The 21,048-nt window shown below is 40.2% G+C and overlaps 1 protein-coding gene across 1 annotated transcript; it reads left to right on the forward strand.

Moving 5' to 3' along the window:
- The first annotated feature begins 18,517 nt into the window (after nucleotides 1-18,517).
- On the forward strand, nucleotides 18,518-20,608 carry BEX4 (brain expressed X-linked 4). The gene is given in 4 exon segments (XM_017518075.2): nucleotides 18,518-18,698; nucleotides 19,123-19,203; nucleotides 19,580-19,689; nucleotides 19,692-20,608. Coding segments are annotated over 4 exon segments (609 nt in total). The 5' UTR covers nucleotides 18,518-18,538; the 3' UTR covers nucleotides 19,950-20,608.
- Nucleotides 20,609-21,048: the final 440 nt, after the last annotated feature.

Here is a 21,048-nt window from a genome sequence, read left to right on the forward strand (position 1 = left end):
AGACAAATATTGTATTATTCAATTTACATGAGGTTCTTAGAGTAGTCAAATTAGTAAAGACAAAGCAGAATGGTAGTTGTCAGGGGTTGGGAATGGGGAAAATGGGATATTAGTTTTTAATGGGTATAGAGTTTCAGTTTTGCAAGAAGGAACTCTGGAGATGGATGATGGTATAGTTTTACAACAGTGTAAATGTACATAAAACAAACTATAAACTTAAAAGGATTAGGGTGGTAAATTATGTTGTGTATATTTTACCAAAAATTTTAAAAATCTCTGCTTTTTTCTCTGTGCACACTAACCAGCAGCCTCCCATTTAAGTTATGACTTTCCAGAGCTTAAGGACTGATAGTGGAAAACTACTCCAGAATGGAGATTGTGTTATGCCCCCATTGGTAGTCACCCCTTCGTTTTTTGATGAAGATGATGATGAAGATGAAATCCTATCCTCTGGGCCAACAGGCCTGGGTGTGGGTGTCACATGGACTGGCTAATTGCTGAGATGTGGAACTGGACCCAGGAAGCACCACAAGCTGGGGCTCTTTGGAAAGGGAAAGTAAACAGTAGACTATAAACAGGTACATAACTACTATTTGGAGGGTATTTTAAATTTCATCTCATTTCAATTCTAATAGCTCTAATCAGGACCAAATAAAATTATTCCCATTACTTGGATCAGGGAAGAGAAATTAAAAGTTAGGTAACTTGACTTAGGGAAACAAACTTTATTAATTACTGTTCCAGGACTCAAACCTTGAGATTATTTGAAAAAATAAGATTTCCTCCTCTGTCATGTGAGTTAATATTCAATATACCTCAAGGCATTATTATTCAGTCATTTAGAACAATGTGCTGAATTAGTTATAAAATACTAAAAATCACTATAAAGTATCAAGTGCCATCTGCACAACAAACTATAAATGGTATGTGAAAAGCTGGGAGAAGTTAATCAGAATTATTCTGAAATTGTTTCAGACATATCTGTATCTGTATATCTTTAATGTGTGGGAATCCACTCAGGGTGGTGGCAAAAATATTGAGGGAAAAATATTAGGGAAAGTTATAGAATATAGTCACAAATGTTCTCGGAAGGCCAAGAAGTTTGCATAGTTTCAGTAGAAGTTTCAGCTGAAGGCAGCCTAAATCCCCTTTATCTTTAGTGAATAAGAAAAGCAAATAGCTAGGTGTTGAGATTCACTTGGGGTGGTGGCAAAATATTAGAGATATATTGGGAAAAGTTATAGGTTAGTCTCAAACCTTTTGGAAGGCCAAAAGGTTTTATTGGGGCAGGCTGAAGGCAGCTGGCCCATTAAGTTAGAAAGAGACAGAGACTGATCAAAAGGCCTTACCCCACATCCATTTGTCTCCACTCTGTTTACTCATGTTAATTTTGTGCTAGGTGCTCTCTCAGGGGGAGATCAAAGAAGAATTACCTGTTAATAGGGTTTACTCTGAGACGGAACCTAAAGCTTTTATCAGTTGTAAATCCATTCTCTTAACCATGTTAATCATCCACAAGCGTATTAACTTAGAACCTCTACTGTAATGTCTAGGGAATAAATGTGTGGCTGAACAGGGCATCTAGGTCGATTGGTTGCATTTCACCCTCTGAAAGGGCAGCCAACGGCCACTCCTAGCTCACTTGAACCACTGTAATGGTGTGAGAGTGCATTCATTCATCTGTTGTTGAGTCAGGGTCTACAGGTCAGACTTCTGCAGGCAGTGGGGCCCACGTATCAGATGGTGACACTGATGTGATCAAGGGCACAGCTAGCGCATGCGGGGGAGTTTATCTGAACACCTTGTTTACTCATGTGGTTTTAAAACTAACCTTTGAGCCAAATGGCCCTCTGGCTGTTGGGGGGAGGTCGACCAGGGAGATTATCCACTAATGGTGTTTGCTTTGGGCGTTGGAACCTGTCCTTTGATCTTTAACCTCTTGTGGTATTAAACTTTACAGAATAAATGTGAATCAGTTAAACTTTACAGAATAAATGTGAGTCTCACTGGCTGGTGGGGGCCAGCAGTTGCAACTGTTTATAGCACTCTCCAGGGAGTCTGTAAGCAGCCATGGGCCCTTAGCTGAATGTTAAAGCATAATATCTGCGTGTCAGTGTACTTTATTCATCCCTCTCTGAGTCAGGCTCTGCAGGAGAGACTGACTGCAGGTGGTGGCCTTGACATCGATGCATACACTATTCTTTAAAAATAGCTAGTGGTTTGGTGTGGTGGTTCACACTTGTAATCCCAGCACTTTGGGGGGCCAAGACAGGAGGATCACTTGAGCCCAGGAGTTCAAGACCAGCCTGGGCAACAAGTGAGACCCTCATCTCTACTAAAAAAAAAGAAAAAAATAGAGATAGTGAATGATATCCAAAGAGAATGCACATAAGAAGGAGTATAAATCAGCAATAAATATTTGAAAGCATGCCAAACAAAATTAATTAATTAATTTTTTAAAATAATATTACTTAAAACAGTATGTCACAAAATATAATGTAAAACATGACCCCATTTCTACAAAAGAATATATATCAACATGGGTGCATGGGTGTGATTAAATATAACTTCAGTGGCTGGGCATGGTGGTTCATGCTTGTAATCCCAGCACATTGTGGGGCCAAAGTGGGAGGATCGCTTCAGTTCAGGAGTTCAAGACCAGCCTGGATAACAGAGGGAGACAACATCTCTACAAAATATGAAAAAATTAATTGGGCCTGGTGTTGAATGCCTGTGGTCCTAGCTATTTGGGAAGCTGAGGTGGTAGGATCACTTGAGCCCAGGAGGTCAAGGCTGCAGTGAGCCATGATGACACCACTGCACTCCAGTCTCAGCTACAGAGTGAAACCCTGCCTCAATAAATAAATAAATAAAACTCAAGCCTGTAACAATGGTACATACCTGTAGTCCCAGCTACTCATGAGGTTGAGGTGGGAGGATTACTTGAGCCCAGGAACTCAAGGCTGCAGTAGGCTGTGATCACACCTATACTTAGCCACTGCCCTCCATCCTGGGCAACATAATGAGATCACATATCTAATTTTAAAAATCAAATAAATATAAGCTAACACATTACACACAGAGAAAAATATATATAATAGGCACTGATAAAGTAATAGAGAATATTTTGGTATCATAATGGGCAGAAGGTGAGGACAGGCTAGAGGGACAAAATATTTCAGTTTCTAATTATACATTTCTATATTGTTTGATACACGTTAAACAACAAAAAGTTTTAGTTGGCAATCTGGCAAAATATTGAGATAAACTTTTGTAAAGCAGAGCCATAAAATAATAGTGTAGAAATAAATTTGCTTAGAATACACTGACTTAGAAATATGTTCATATACTGTGGTGTAAAAATAGCACATTAAAATATTTCTTTGATAATAATTCAGTGTGTGCACATAGTGGGACATAGAGAGTACTTTTATTTTTATAAGTGTGCATTTCTATAGTGTTAAATATGCAAACTATTGAAGATAATGTTTTAAGCCTAATATAATTGTGAAATGGTTACAAAAGTAATGCTCATCTATTTATTGATTTGGAAGCAGATTTAAACAATTTTCTTGACAGTTTCTCTCTCTCTCTCTCTCTCTCTCTCTCTCTCTCTCTCTGTATATGTGTGTGTGTGTGTGTGTGTGTGTGTGTGTGTGTGGTGTGTATGTGCGTGTGTGTATGTGTGTTTCTTTGTCTCAGACTGACCCTGAAGACCAAGTGGCATCTTTCTTCATTTTCTGCAGGATTTTTCCCCAATGAGAAGACATAATTTTAATAAACAGAAACAAAATTTTTCCTCAAAGCAGGTTATAAAACAATAAGTACAGTATGACTTCAACTGTTTTTGAAATATTCATGTGTATTTAAAAACTGCAAAAAAATGTGTACCTTTCTATCCTGCTTATTTCTGTATCTCATTAATTTATTAATGTGTAGGATGGCCAGGCATGGTCAGCCAAATTCCACATCTGCATCCCATACTTTCCTTCTCTTGATTTCTTGGAAATATCCATGGAGAGTAAGATGGATGACTTCAACTGGACGAGATTCAACTGGATTCCATTCTAAGTAAGTTTAGTCTAAGCTTGACTCTGAGTCCTGGAAATCCACCATCGAAACAGGAAATGTAGCAGTAGTGGGGATAAATTACTATCTTGAGAAACTGAGGTACTTTGTAACTCATACTTTCATCCTCTTGTATAGGGCTAATGGGCTACTTCTCCTACCAGGACAGAACAGGCAGAGAATAAAATATGAGGCAACTGTTATGGCATCAGTCTTTGTTCTCTTTATGGGCATGAGCTAGAGGTTTTACCTTCTCTTTTGATTTTTTGTTAGGCCAGAGTGGTAGCTAGCTTCCTTCCTTCCTTCCTTCCTTCCTTCCTTCCTTCCTTCCTCTCTCTCTCTCTCTCTCTCTCCCTCCCCCCTCTCTCTCTCTCTCTGTCTCTCTCCCTCCTCCCTCTCTCTCTCTCTCTCTCTCTCTCTCTCTCCCTCTTTAACAAGGTCTCACTCTGTCACATAGGCTGGAGTTCAGTGGCATAATCATGGCTTATTGCAGCCTCAACCTTCTGGGCTGAAACGATCCTCCCATCTCAGCTTCATGAGTATCTGGGACTACAGGCATGCACCACCATGCCCAGCTGATTTTTAAACTTTCGTAGAGATGAGGTCTAACTATGATGCCCAGACTGGTCTCAAACTCCTTGGCTGAAGCGATTCTCCCACCTCAGCCTCAGAAAGTGCTGGGATTACAGGTGTGAGCAACTGTACTCGGCTCAGAGTGGTAGATTTCTAAACTGGTTTTGTATTTACCTTATTCCTAGAAGGGTAGTCCCTCCCATTTAGTTGTCTAAGGGCTCCATCCGAGGTAAAGTGGAATTTCTGCCTCATGTAACATCTTCTCTACCAGTTAGGTGGGCTCAAAGCCAGATCCACAACAGACAAAAAGGGTAGAGGTAGTGTTCTCAAAGATAAACACAGGGCTAAAAATTCCATACAAACATCTAATTTGCTTTATTTCATGACTTAATTTACAAAAGTTTTTCACATGATGGCCACTTTCCCTCAGGGTTCCTTTTACATCTGGCACACCAGTATCATATGACCCATAGTTCTCTCCTTTCTCTCAATCACAAAAGTATACTCACAACAAATTTCTCTGTAACATAGTAGTGGAGGAAACTTCTCTAAATATGACTTAATATCCAGAAGCAATAAGGGAAAATAATGACACATTTGATTTTATATAAAAATGCATGGTAAAAAACAAGAACCATAAGAAAAGTAAAATAAAAAATTACAAATTGTGAAAAATACAACTTACATCACAGAAAAAGGTTATATGTCTAGTACATAGAAAGCTATTGCAAAAGCTAAAGCAATAAATAACATCTTGAGAGGAAAAAGGGCAATAGATACACACAAGTATTTTACTGAAAATGTTCCTTAAACATAGGGTAATGAGTAGAGGGAGATAAAAAGAGATTAATGAATGTATACAAAAATACACTTAGATAAAAGGAATAAGATTTTATGTTTGATAGCATAATAGTGTGACTACCGTTAACAAAACTTACTGTACATTTCAGTATAACTAGAAGACCAGATTTGGAATGTTCTCAACTATACAAAATGATAAATATTTGAGGTGATGAATATCCCAGCTACCCAGATTTGATCATTACACATTGTATGCTTGTATCAAAATATTACAGGTACCCCAAAATATGTACAACTAATATATATCCATAAAAATTAAAAACAAAGACTCCAGAAATACACAAAAATGCTTAACTGCTCAAATGAGTTCTTGATAAGAGATGCAAAGAAAATAAAATGAGATGCCTCTTCTCACCAATTACATAGCATTCACAAGCACTGCTGGTGGCAATGAAGTAGGAGGTAGGACTTGACTCCTAGGGCAGGGCTGGTACACCAGACCAGACCGGGGACTAGTTAAAACAGGGAAGAGGCAGAAGCACCTTTCCAGAAGACATGACCACTAGTGTACCATGTCACTTTACTGTTGCCATGGCAACACCCAGACGTTACCACCCCTTTCCATGGCAACGACCCAAGGTCCCAGAAGTTACACCCTTTTTCTAGAAATTTATGCATAACATGACCCTTAATTTGCATGGAACCAAAAGTGGGTATAAATAGGACTGCAAAATTGCCTCTGAGCTGCTACTATTGACACACTGCCTATCAAGTAGCCCTGCTCTGCAGGCATGATCATGGAGTTGTAACACTGCCACCTCAAACAAACTGTTTTCTTTTACCGCTGGCCTGCTCTTAAATTCTTTCCTTGGTGAGGTCAAGAACCTCCCTGGCTAGGTCCCAATTTGGGGCTCACCTTCCCTGCATCAGCAATATGAAATGATATAACCCCTAACCAGGGATTTGATAATATCTAGTAAAATTACATAGGTGTTTGCTCTTGGAATCAGCTATCTCTCTTCTAAAAATCTGTCCCAAAGAAGCAATGCAATAAAATAAAATAAAATACAAAACATAAAGGTATAAACAAAAAGCCATTCCTGCAGAACAATTCATAATAGAAGAGTAGAAACAAAATAGATGTCTACGAATAGGATTTGTGGCTAAATAACTTACAGTACATCTATATCTTAGAGTACTATGGAGCTATAAAAAGCAATGAAGAGTTCTCTGTACTGCTATGTAATAAATTCTAGGATAAATAGTTGTTGTTGTTGTTGAGACAGAGTCTCACTCTGTCACCTAGCCTGGCGTGCAGTGGCACGATCTCTGCGCACTGCAGTCTTGACCTACCAGGCTCAAGCAATGCTGCCACATCAGCTCCCCAGTTAGCTGGAGCTAAAGGTGCACACCACTGTGCCGCCCAACTTTTGTATATTTTCTAGAGACAGAGTTTTGCCATGTTGCCTAGGCTGCTCTCGAACTCCTGAGCTCAGGCAATCCACCTGCCTCAGCCTCCTAAAGTGCTAGAATTACAGGCCTCAGCCACCGCACCTGGCCTAGTATGTATTTTTAAATGTATAAAGTGAGGTGCAGAAAAATGTGTAGAGCTGCTGCTGTACAATAATACGTTAGCCACTAGCCACAAGCAACTATTTGAATTTAATTAAAATTAAATTAAATTAGAGATTCAGTTACTCTGCCGCAATAGATATATTGTATGTATTCAATCTTTAATTCCTCAATAAAACACTCAGGTAACTAGTGCCTACTGTTTTGGACAGTGCAGACACAGAATATTACTAGCTCCGAAGAAATGTATATTGGACAGTGATGATATAGAATATGCCACATTTCATCTATGAAAGGGGAAGAAAACTAATATACATATTATACTTGCTGATATTTTTTAAAACTAGAGGGCTAAAAAATGATTAAAATGATTACCTATAAGGGGACAGAGGAGCAGCCCAAGATGGAAGATGATAATGTATATTCTCTTAAAAATATAATACATATTTACTGCCTCCATGCACCGAAAAGGGCAAGAAACAATGACCAACTCAGTAGTAATGGGGAACTCTAGTACCCAGATTATTTCCTCTCGAAACATTTCCCACTGAAAAAAAAAAAATCTGGCTCCCTTGCAGAAATGGCTGATTCCAAGACTGGGTAAGGATTGCACTGAATGAGTGTAGACTAAACTGTAATACCAGAGAGCACATCCAAAAGACTCAGGAAGAGATAACCCATGCATTGGTAGAAAATATTTGCAAACCATACATCTGTAAGGAAATAATATCCAAAATACATGAGGAACTAAACAATTCAATAGCAAGAAGCTACTGGGGAGGCTGAGGCAGGAGAATCACTTGAACCTGGGAGGCAAAGGTCGCAGTAAGCTGAGGCTGTGACACTGCATTCCAGCCTGGGCGACAGCGCAAGACCCTGTCTCAAAAATACAAAAGATAAAGTGTGCAATTCTTTGTTTTTTAATATATTCACAGTGTTGTGCAACCACCATCAATATATATTTCCCGGATATTTCCATCATCCCCAAAAGAAAGCCCATAACTGTTAGTAGTCTCTTCCTACAGCCTCTGGCAACCACTAATCTGCTTTCTCTGTGGATGGTGGATGGGTCTGGACATTTCCTATCAATCAAAGAATACAACATGTGGCCTTTTGTGGCGACATTTTTCACTGACCATAATGTTTTCAAGGTTCATCCATGTTGTAGCATGTAGAAGTACTTCATTCTTTCTTTCTGGTTGAATAATATTCCGTTCGTGGTTATATCACATTTTGTTTATCCATTCAACAGTTGATAGCATTTTATATATTGGACGAACCTGTTATCCTTGGGATAAGTACCACTTGGTCCTGGTATACAGTTCTCTTAATATAATGTTGGATTTGGTTTGCTAGTATTTTGTCAAGAATTTCTGCATCAATATTCATAAAGGATATTGGTCTATATTTTGCTTTGTGATGGCTTTATCTGTCTTTGGTATCATGGTAATGTTGTCCTCATAGAATGACTTAAGAAGTGTTCTCTATTTTTTGAAGAGTTTGAAAACTGATTTTAGCTTTTAAAAAATGTTTGGTAGAATTCTCCAGTGAAGACATTTGGTACAGGGCTTTTCTTTCTTGGGAGGTTGTTGATTATTGATGGAATTTCTTTACCTGTTATAAATCTGTTCCAATTTTCTATTTCTTCTTGAGGTTTTTTTTTTGGGGGGGGGTAGTTTGTGTGTTTCAAAGAATTTATCTATTTTATCTAGGTTATCTAATTTGTTGATATACAATTTTCATAGCACTCTCTATAATCCTTCTGGAAGGTCTGTGGCAACATCCCCCACTTTCCTGTCTGATTTTAGTAATTTGAGTCTTTTCACTTTCTTCTTGGTCAGTCTAGCTGAAGCCTTGTCAATTATGTTGTCCTTTCACAGAACATACTTTTGATTTTACCGATTCTGTTGTTTCTCTATTCACTGTTTTATTTATCTCTGTTCTAATCTTTATTATTTCCATCCTTCTCCTAGCTTTGCATTTAGCTTGGTCTTCTCTTTCTAGTTCTGTGAGGTATAAAGTTACATTATTGATTTTATATTCTACTATTTTAATATAGGCATTTTTCAGCTTTAAATTTCACACTGAGCACTGTTTTTGTTGCATCCTATATATTTTGGTACGTTGTGTTTTTGTTTTAATCCATCTTAACATATTATTTAATTCCACTTGTAATTTCTTCTTTGACCCATTGGTTACAAGTATGTTGCTTAATTTCTATATATATATATTTGTGGATTTTCCAGTTTTCTTTTTCTTATTGAATTATGCTTTCATTCCATCATGGTTGGAGAAGATACTTTGTATGATTTCAATATTTTTAAAATGTACTGAGACCTGTCTTTTGGTCTTACATATGATCTATCCTAGAGAATGTTCTATTTTAACTTGAGAAGAACGTGTGTTTGTTGTTGGATGGAGGGTCCTATAGATATCTGATAGGTATAGTTAGTTTATAATGTTGTTTAAATCCCCTATTTCCTTAATGACCTTCTCTCTAGATGTTCTTGTCAATAATTAATATTGATTATGAGGAATTAAAATCTCCAACTATTATCAGAGAGTAGAACTGTTTATTTTTCCCTTCAATTCACTCAGTTTTTGCTTCACATATTTTTGGGATCTGTTGTTAGGAACATATATTTTATAATTGTTACATATTCTTCTTTTTAGAAACGAATGTTTACTTTCCATCAACTTTATTTTCGTTTTGCTTAAGAGCCTGTGAAAGAACAGCTTAAGACTACCTAGTGGTTTTTGTTACCCATTTAGCGGCCTGAGCAATGGGAGTTGCAAAGCATTCTTTGGTGGCAGGCTGTGGGCCAGTCTTCAGTGGGGAATTTCTGAATAGACACAGAGGACACATGTATGCCTTCAAACTGGTCTGCAACCTCAGGTTGAGTGGCCCTGAACTCAGAAGCTGAAGCAGTCCATTTTCCCTGAAATTTCTCCTTGAACACAGCCTTTTCAGCAGCAGCCTGTGCTCTTCCTTTTCAATCATTTCAGGATCTCTGTAGAAATAGAGATCAGCATGACCTTCCATGGAAGTTCACAGAAGATGGTGCCATGCACGTGCATAACTTCCTGGGCCAGCCTCCACCATATCAGACCCACCAAATGAGCTCTCTTGTTGTTGCATGGCATGTCCATGTACACATAGTACAGAGAAGAATCTGTGTTACACAGAGCAATTTGGGCAGGTTTATGTAAGATGCCTCTGTCAGGGCCTGGTGGTCAGCCTTGGCATTGATAACCACCAGAAGACATGACTCCTGGAAGGTTGCTTGGATCTGGTTAGTGAAGGTTCCAAGATTGAAGTGGCCAGAAATAAGAGTGGCTACTCTGGCAGCAGCAAACTTCAGCATAACCTTCTGGCCAGTATTCCTAGAGGATATGACACTGACATCAGCAGAATCTTCAATGGCAACAATGGCATGAACTGCCCAGAAGCTTCTCCCAGGTTCTTCTCAAGGAAAAGTGATGGCATCTGCATCATAAGCCTAATCAGATTTATAAATCATTTGTAATCATTTCTGATTAGACTTATGCAGATACCATCACTTTTCCTTTTGTAGATGTACTGTTCTATTCGGAGTTAAGGTTGGTACATCTAAGTAGGCTCCTACCGAAAGGAATTTGAGGACTTCCTCCTTCATTTACAGTACATCAAGGGCTCCAGGCATTGTGAAAGTTCCCCTTTAAAGTATGACATGAATCCAGAACAACACTGTATAGATCTCTTTCTGGGTACTGCAGAAAGAAAACTGTTACATATGTTTTGACCCTTTTATCAATATATAATGTCTGTCTTCATCTCTTATAACAATTTTTGAGTCTATTTTGCCTCACAGTAGTATAGTCTTCCCACCTCTTTTTGGTTACTATTTGCAACGAATATTTTTTCCCTTCATTTCACTTTCGACTAATTTGTGTCTTGGAATAGAATGCAAGCTTCTTGTGGACAACACATAGTTGAATTATGTATTTTTATTAATTCTTCTGATCTCCACCTTTTAATCGAAGAGTTTCATCCATTTGTATTTAAAGTAATTACTGATAAAAAAAGGACTTAGTTCTGCCATTTTGCTATTTTTTATATTTTCAAATTTGTTTTATGTTTATTATACTTTTTGTTCCACTATTACTAATTTCTTTTGTGATTTATTTCTTCTACTGTGTCATTATGATGCTTTTCTCATTTTTTTTTCTGTATATTTTTAAGTTTTTTCTCCTAGTCATTACCGTGGCTATTGCAATTATCCTAACTTTATAATAATCAAGTTTCAGTTAATATCAACTCAGTTTCTTTTTTATTTTTTGAGATCGGGTCTTTCTCTGTCACCCAGGCTGGACAGCAGTGGCGTGATCATGGTTCACTGCAGCCTCAACTTTTTGGGTTCAAGCAATCCTCCTGCCTTAGCCTCCTGAATAGCTGGGGACTGCAGGCATGTACCACCATACCTGGCAAAATTTTTTTGTTGTTGTTAGAGATGGGGTCTCGATGTTTTGCCAGGGCTAGTATGAAACTCCTGGACTTAAGCAATCCTCCTGCCACCCCAGCCTCCCAAAGTGCTGGGATTACAGGTATGAGTCATCACACCTGGCCATATTTATTTCGATTTTTTTTAATTTACGTATTTTGATAAATTTATACCTAATTATTTGATTTTTTGATGCTAACATGAATAATATTATGTTTTTAATTTCTTTTTTTTTTTTTTTTTTTTTTTTTTTTTTTTTTTTTTTTTTTTTTTTTTTTTTTTTTTTTTGGAGATGGAGTTTTGCTCTTGTTACCCAGGCTGGAGTGCAATGGCGTGATCTTGGCTCACCGCAACCTCCGCCTCCTGGGTTCAGGCAATTCTCCTGCCTCAGCCTCCTGAGTAGCTGGGATTACAGGCACGCGCCACCATGCCCAGCTAATTTTTTGTAGTTTAAGTAGAGATGGGGTTTCACCATGTTGACCAGGATGGTCTCGATCTCTTGACCTCGTGATCCGCCCGCCTCGGCCTCCCAAAGTGCTGGGATTACAGGTGTGAGCCACCGCGCCCGGCCCTATGTTTTTAATTTCAAATTCCAATCATTTATTGCTGGTGTATAAGAAAGCTTAACTTTTATATATTAACGTTGTATCCTGAAACCTTGCTATTATCACGTAATAGCTCCAAGAGTTTTTTGTTATTGTTGTTGATTCTTTGGAATTGTCTACATAGATAATCACATAATCTGTGAAAAATGACAGCTTTATTTCTTCCTTTCCAATTTGTGTGTCTGCATTTCCTGTTTTGTCTTATTGCATTGGCTCCTAAGGACTGCCAGTATGGCACTGAATAGGAGAAATAAAAGGGGGCTTCTTTGCCTGGTTCCTTGATCTTTGACTTGATCTTAGAAGAAAAGTAGCTAGTCTCTCCTAATTAAGTATAACCCTCAGGTTTTTGGGTAGATGTTCTTTATCAAATTGTGGAATTCCCCTAAGTTAATACTTTTATGAGTTATTATTAGTGGGTGTTAGATTTTTGTCACATGCTTTTTCTGCATCTGTTAATAAGATTATATGATTTTTCTTCTTTGGCTTGTTGATGTGATGAATTACATTAATCGATTTTCAAATGTTGAACCAGTCTTACACAACTTGAATAAATCTCATCTGGTCAAAATATGTGACTTTTCTATACAATATTGGATTTGATTTTGGTTTCGTTGCTGAAAATTCTCCATTGATTTTCTATTTCCAATTTCATTAATTTCTGCTCTAGTTTTTATTGTTTCTTTTGCTCACTTTGTTTTGGCTCTAATTTGCTCCCATTTTTCTAGTGTGGAAGCATAGATTATTGACTTTAGATCTTTCCTGTATTCTAATATATATGTTCAATGCTATAAACTTCCTACTAGGCATTGCTTTTATTGCATTCTGCAAATTTCAGTAAGTTGTATTCATATTAATTTAATCCAAATATCTTAAAATTTATCTTGAGACTTCTTTGACTTGTGTGTTACTTAGAAATATGTTGTTTAATCTTCGAGTATATTGGGGTTTTTCAGCTCTTGTTTGGTGTTAATTTCTGGTTTAATTCCACTGAAGTCTGACAGCATAGTCTGTATATTTTCTATTCTTTTAAATTTGTTATATTATGTTTTAGAACCCAGAATGTGGTCTATATTTGTAAATATTCCATGTGAGCTTGAGTAGAATGCATAGTCTACTGTCGTTGGGTGAAATATTCTACAGTACCAATTAGGTCCAGTTATTGATGGTGCCATTGAGTTCAACCATGTCCTTACTGATTTTCTCCCTGCTGCATCTGTCTATTACTAATAGAAGGCTTTTTAAATTTTCAGCTATACCAGTGGATTCATCTATTCCTATTTTCAGGTTTATTAGGCTTTTCTTCGTGTATTTTATTTTTCATTTATTTATTTTGCGATGGAGTCTCACTCTGTTGCCCAGACTGGAGTACAGTGGAGTGATCTCGGCTCATTGCAATCTCCGCCTCCTGGGTTCAAACGATTCTTTGCCTCAACCTCCCCAGTAGCTGGGACTACAGACGTGCACCACCATGCCTGCCTAATTTTTATATTTTTTGGTAAAGCTGGGCTTTCACCATTTGGTCAGGCTGGTCTAGAACTCCAGACCTCAAGTGATCTGCCCACCTCAGCCTCCCAAAATGCTGGGTTACAGGCATGAGCCACCACGCCTGGCCCTGAATTGCACGCTTTGAAATGGTGATTTTTCTTTTATTTATTTATTTATTTATTTATTTATTTTAAGATGTAATCTCACTCTGTTGCACAGGCTGGAGTGCAGTGGTGCAGTCTCGGCTCACTGCAACCTCTGCCTCCCAGGTTCAAGCGGTTCTCCTGTCTCAGCCTACTGAGTAGCTGGGACTACAGGCATGCACCACCACGCTTGGCTAATTTTTGTATAAAATGGTGAATTTTTAATGTGAAATTATATCTAAATAAAAGTGCTAAAACCCCAAAGTGATATCAGATGTTGAATTGTGAGTAACATCTTATAATTTCTACTGGAATTTTAAGTCATAATTTCTAGAAATGACTTACATACTGGCATAATTCAAGATTGACAACTCTCTGATCAGTATTTAAGAATTTATGCTTTGAAACTGATGAAAAAAGAAAGAAAAATGAGAATTTATATTATACTTTCACTGTTTCAGGGAAGAGTAAGCCTGGAAGGAGCTGGGGAAGAACACACCAGCTTCAGCCCAAACTATTTTCTATTTCATTTGCATATGTTTTTAGCAGGCATTTTAGTAGTCTCCAGTCCAGCAGACATATATTCCTTACCTGTGGGGAGCAAGAGTTGGGCAATTCTGAATCACCATGGCATGTTCAGTTTCCACTGAGTAAATCCGGTGGAGACGGATACACACATACACACACTCACACACACTCAGCAGAAAGAACTACTATCCCAAAACTTCTGTTTGATATCAGGGTCCAAACAGCATTAGGGCAGTACTCACCTAGTGTGTTAAAAACAAAACAAAACAAAACAAAATAAGAATAACCCTGTTTTTTCTCTGCAGTGAACACCATCTGGGCGTCCTCTAACCCAATTCAATTCTGATGTTATCCACCTGGAGATAACATTAGATCCCACAAGTTGAGATCTCTGTCCCATAAGACTGCCCCCATTTCAGACACCAGTAGCAAGTTTCAGCCTCTGGAATTTCTGACCAACTGGCTTCAGGTTGGGGTTCCCACAACCCCTTATTCAGGCTTAATTTGCTAGAGTGGCTCAAAAAATTCAGGCACACATATGTACTTGCTTATTATAAAGAATATTTTAAAAGATACAAGTTAGCAGTCAGATGAAGAGATACATAAGGTGAGGAATGAAATAGTCCCAAGCACAGAAATTCTTGTTCCTGTGAAGTTACAGTGTACCGCCCTGCCGGCAAGATGATGAGTTATTGTTTACCTTCTTGCAGGCTTCCATGAGTTCAGCTGTCCAGAAGCTCTCTATGTCCCACCCCCTTGGGTCTTTTATGACGATGTCATTAGATAGGCAGTACTACCATGGACAATCATGTAGAAATGTAATGTGGTTGGACAGAAAGGGTATGATCTAACACTATTAGACTGAGTAGGGAAACCCAGCATGGCCTGACTATTCAGAGTCTTCTTGGCTTCTCTGTGCAGCATTTCTTCATCCTGGGTAAGGGGCAGGACCCCTTCTGAATTGGGGTCTTATTGAGGTAGGAGACCCACATGATTTATTTCCCTGGTCCTGACAGACTAAAGTTAAGAAACTGTCAAGAACCAACACATGGCAACAAAAGTGATCGCTAGCCACTCTCGTTGCTCATTAGTATAAGACACTCACACCAGCGCCACAACAGTTTACAAAATGCCATGGCAATGGCCCAGAAGTTACTGCTCCTTTCCCAGAAAGTTCTAAATAAACTACTCCTCAATTTGCATTAACCCACTCCCTAATTTGTGTGTAATTGAAAGTGAGAATAAATGAGTATAAATACAGTTGCCAAGAGCCCATATGTTGCTGACTCTGGATGCACTGCCTCTGATTTAGCCCTGCTCCACAAAGAGCAGTACTGTTCAAAAACAGACTGTTGCCTAACACCACTAGCTCACCCTTGATTTATTTTCAGGGTGAAGCCAAGAAGCCTCCCGGGCTAAGCCCCCAGTCTGGGGGCTTCCCAGTCCTGCATCATTATGACCTGTACTCAGACAAGGTCAATCTGAGAATTTACTTACGGCCATCTCCAAGACAGAAAGGCAGGGGAAAACTAGAGTATATTTTTAGTTTCTGTGGCCTGACTTGGAGAGGAAAAGAAGTAGGTGAAAGGAGAGCAAGAGCAGGTCAGAAAGAGAAATTCTGTTTCCTGAGGCCTGCTTCTGAGGCCTGAAAGTGCCCCAACAGATAAGGAAAGACAGTCTTTTATGTTTATAATTCTGAAGCTGTTCTGAAACAAAAGGCGAAATACTTTAATAAAAGATATGCTTATTGTTTTAGTCACTTAGGAAATAACCGTGGCTATGGGAATTATGAGCCAAAAACCATGGATGAATATGTGTATCTCACAGTACATGTAATTATAAATCAAAGAAGGGCTTTATGCACACCTTTTTTTTTTTTTTTTTTTTTCAGAGAGACCTGCCTCGGCCTCCCAAAGTGCTGGGACTACAGGTGTGAGCCCCCACACCTAGCCTTTATCCAGTTTCTTCAGGGCAGAGTGAGTCTCTAACTCAACAAAAAGCCCAGATAAACCAATGGGGCTTTGGCACATTAGGTCAGCAGAGGGGAAAAGGCCAGTAGAAAGGACAGCAGTACGCAGTAAACATGGAAGCACCCAGGGGAGAAGGAAGGAGACACAGAAGTTGGAGCCAGCTGGACTTGTTCCTGAACACAGTTTAGATAACCTGTAGACACACCTATGCCTTATGATATTCAGAAATAAAATCATTAAGAATTTCAACACAAAGACAGCAGAGCATTAAACCAGGAGTAGGACTCTTCTGACATCAGGGCCCTGTGCAACAGCAGTCATATACCTATGAAGCCATCCCTGGCTGTGTGTGTTGACTGATAACAACTTAGATCTTTTCTGGAGGGAAGTAGGGATACAAGGTCTCACTGTGTTGTCCAGGCTGGAGTGCAGTGGTGCAATCATAGCTCACTGCAGCCTCGACCTCCTGGGCTCAAGCAATTCTCCCACCTTAGCTTCTCAAGCAGGTGGGACCACAGGTGTGTGCCACCACACCCAACTATATTTGTGTGTGTGTGTGTGCGTGTGTGTGTGTGTGTGCGTGCGTGGAGATGGGGTTCTCCCTATGTTGTTCATGCTGGTCTCAAACTCCTGGACTCAAGCAGTCCTCTCACCTTGGCCTCCCAAAGTGCTGGGATTACAGGCCATACAACTCACATTTTACCCCTTCCCCAGAGAATTGTTCTCTGCCAAATGGGAACCGCCTTGCTCCAGAGACTATGCTCTATTCCACCTATAGACGTTGATCTATGACTGACACTGAGATACAAAAAGCCAGTGACTTACTGTCAAGGTGGGATGACTTGTGTGTGCTTCCTAGATTTCAGGTGTGATGAACTAAACCTAATCTCTAGTTAAACCCCATTCTTCACCATCGTCCCACTCCTCAGCCCTGTCCTGCTTCCTTTACTTCCTTTAACCTGAGAGAACATTATTACAAGAAATTACATTCATAAGGATCTCTGTTCCAGGTTCTGCTTCTAGGGAGCCTGACCTAAAATAAGAAGGTTCTCTTTGTAGAAATATTTCACCTAAAATCCCAAAGAGAAGAAAACAGAAACAGTATTTGCTTTCTCTTGGAAAAATCAGAATTGAAATTGAACCCAAATTCAAGCAAGCATTTCTAGAATTAGTTAACATTTTATAAGAACTACAGAGTAAAGAGGTATGTGTTAATGATGACACCACTAAGATCCAGACTGTAGGAAAATACAGGACAAATGATGATTTCATCAATAAAAAAATGAAAACGAAATAAAAAAAGAAATTTAGGAAATATGGCAACCAATCAAAATTTGTGGGTCTTATTTGGATCTTGATTCAAACAAACTGTTAAAAAAAAACTATGACACAATTGGGTATTTGAACACAGAGTAGACATAAAATGATATTAAGGAATTGTGAATTATTAGATGAAACAACAGTATTGTGGTTATATGCTAAAAAGAAGAGAAACCTTATCTTGTAGATATGTAATTTAAAATATTTATGCCTAAAGTGATATTATGTCTAGAATTTGCTTCAAATATTGTCTTTAAGGTTGGGAAGCAGGTATGATAAAGATGAAATAAGATTGACCATGAGTTGTTAACTGTGGAATCTGGGTGAATACTAGCCCATGGGTTTGCATTATAGTATTCGATTTTTCCATATGTTCGAAATTTTTCATTAAAGTTAAGATAAAGTTAAAATAAACTATAGTGTGTTTCTTAAAACAAAAAAGGAACAGTACAGAAAGGTATTAAGAAGAATTAGAAAAAATCCACCGTGCTTGACTCATTTCCTGTTCCCCGCAAACGTTCTGGTGCAGAGAAAAAGGTGAGCACTGATAACAAGGACCACGGTTTGGCATTGGGGTGGGCGGGACAGATGCTCTCTTTGTTTAATATTATGACATCTTGCTCATCATACATTTTCTTGGAATAATTTTGTTTTTTAAAATGTTGCATTAAAATGCTACTTTTCTTGACTACTGAGGAATTTTGCATCCCTTTAAATTCTGTGCCCGCGTCCTGGTAGGGGAAGGTGGGGAGAATCCTGGGATCCCAGAACAGGGAGAGGCAAGCCTCCACAGAAGTGAGAATGGCCAACAGTTCCCTGAGACGGTACCTTTCTTCTTGGGCAGGCAGAGGAAGTCCCAAGAATACACAAAGACAGGAGAGTGGAAGGGCCGGCCAGGCTGGAGACATTAAAAGACTCAGGGGCTGGCCTGAAAGCCCCGCCTGACTCGGGGCTGCAGGAGGGGGCGTGGGACGGGGGCGGAGCCGGTGGCGATGACAACAGCCCCACGTGACCTGCCAAGCGAGTCTGGTCTCGCTCTGGCGTCAGAGCCGCTGTCGCTCGCTCCCTTCTCGGCGGCGGTACCTGCTCCAGGTGTCCCTGAGGACGTGCGGGCCGGGGCGGCCCCGAAAGTAGGAAGCGGAGGGGAAGCAGGTGAGGGACCTGGAGAGGATCCCAGGGGTTGGTGTTGGGGAGCGGCCCCGGCTGAGGATGACCCACCCCGGGGGAGCCGCGCGGTGACGCAGCCGGTCCACCGTGAAGCAGACCCCGGGCCCCGCCGCCTTCCGTGAGCCGAGAGGTGCCCGGCCCCGCGGGAGCCGGCGGTCCTGAGGCTACGACCCTTCGGGAACACCTGCCTCCGCCACCTGCGCAAGCTTTTCCGACACCCCTGCCCCGCCCTTCTTGGTGCAGAAAATGGTGGTCAGCTTGGGGGGCGGGGCGGCTGAGGCGGGGGGCGAGCGCGGCGAGGAGGGCCCGGGCCCGGGACGGGGAAGGGGCTGGGTGGCGTCGGGCCCTCTCTAGCGTTCCGCTGCAGCAGCCCCCACTCCCCGCCCCCTGCCTTTCTGCAGGTCTGCAGGCCTAAGTGTCCGGCGGCGCACCTCGCGTCAAGAATCGGGAGGAGGAAGAGATCGCAAGGATAGGCACAGGTCGGTGCGAGGAACGGTAGTCGGGCGGGGGTCGGAACGTGAGGAAAGCCCAGTCTGAGACCCCAATCCATGCTTTCACCCTCTTGCCGCTCCAACTTAACGCAACCCTCCCCTTCCCACACCCTATCCTCGTCCTCCATTTTGCTGCCTGCAGAAGCCTGGAGATGGATCTACAGGGAAAATGGTGGGCTTTGCCAGAGGGAGGGGCTTGGATTGGGGGCACCCCCCAAGGTACACGGGGCTTCTTAGGTGGAAAAATGAAATGTTAAAAGAGTATAAAGTGAAGTCCAGGGCTGTGAATTTTGGAAGGTGCCTAGTAGGGCCTCCGTCCTCAGTGCTGATCAGTCCACCAAGAAGTCAGCCCATTTTTTCTCTCTTGTCTCCTAGGAGTAATGGAGTCTAAAGAGGAACTAGCGGCAAACAATCTCGACGGGAAAAGTCCCCAACAAGAAAACGAAGGAGGGGAGCAGGTCCCCAAGTAGAATGAAGAAGAATCCCGCGCCATTCGGGAGAGGGTGAAGGGCAGAAGTCTGGAGGAAATATCAGACGGGGGCGAGTTAGGCAACTTGTCCCTAATTTTCCATGGGCCATACCTAATAGGCATAGTGAGCACAATGAAGCGAGAGATGATGTAGAAAGGTTTGTAGGGCAGATGATGGAAATCAAGAGAAAGACTAGGGAACAGCAGATAAGGCACTATATGCGCTTCCAAACTCCTGAACCTGACAACCATTATGACTTTTGCCTCATACCTTGAATCCTTAAGTTTTTCCTGAAGTTAAAAATGTGAACACTGCTTTACAAGCTTGTATTTTTGTGATTTACTTTTTCTGTAAGCCTTTTGGTGTTTCCACTTACCAGTTTCTAATGGAAATCAGAATTCTAATTGAATATTGTTTTGTCTCAGCCTAAAAGTTACTGTTAGCATGGCAGCTTCACTCATTTTAGGAAAAATATTCTCTTCATAATATGAAATGCATAAAGCAGTTCCAAAAGCAGTCTGTATTCCATCATCTTCCTCTTTCATTCCAGTTGCTATTTTTTGTAAATATTATTTTTCCTTTACCTGGACTCAAAATCTCACTTGTCTTGAGAATATTTTCTTGTCTCTGACCAAGAAAGAACGATCATACCCATAATTCAATGTCTGAATTTTAAGAATGTATGTTCTAGTGTTTTTCAGAGTGAGTCTACCATCTGTATAAAAACACCTTGGGGGCAGGGGGCATTTGAGAATGTGGGACCTATTGTCCAAACTCACAGAGTGGGGCTCCGGAATCTCCATTTTTAACAAACTCTCTAAGTAATTCTGATGTGTACCAAAATCAGTGCCGTTGATGTGTATGTATGTACCTGTATACATATGTGTGTATGTATAATGTGTCATAAGCATAAAAAAATAAACAATATCAAGATGAATCTTTACCTGATTTTGGCGGGCAAGTAATTAAAAAAGAAAAGTATGAGACCTTACAGTAGACTGATGATTATGGGAGTGGTAGGGACAGTAGCAAACTGGAGAGTATTCATTGTGCAGAACAAAGCATGCCTGAAGATCACATTTAGTGTGAGGAACTCACAATTCGTCGCCTCTGTCAGTAGTTTCACATCCAGGATCTCATTTTATCCTTTACACAATCTATAAAGTCTGTATTCTTATACCACTTTTACAGATGAGGGCACTGGAGCTTAGAGATGTTAAGTACCCAGGGTTAAGCCCTGCTGTATATCTTGCAGTAGGAGAATCCAGTCTGGGCCATTTTCTATTGGACTTTATCATCTGGAGATGCAGAATATTTGACTTTTGTAACTTGATAACAAGCTGAGGAAGGTAAAAGAGACTCAGCAAGAATGTG

This window comes from Cebus imitator, unplaced genomic scaffold, assembly GCF_001604975.1.
Source record: "Cebus imitator isolate Cc_AM_T3 unplaced genomic scaffold, Cebus_imitator-1.0 Scaffold658, whole genome shotgun sequence".
Classification (NCBI taxonomy): domain Eukaryota; kingdom Metazoa; phylum Chordata; class Mammalia; order Primates; family Cebidae; genus Cebus; species Cebus imitator.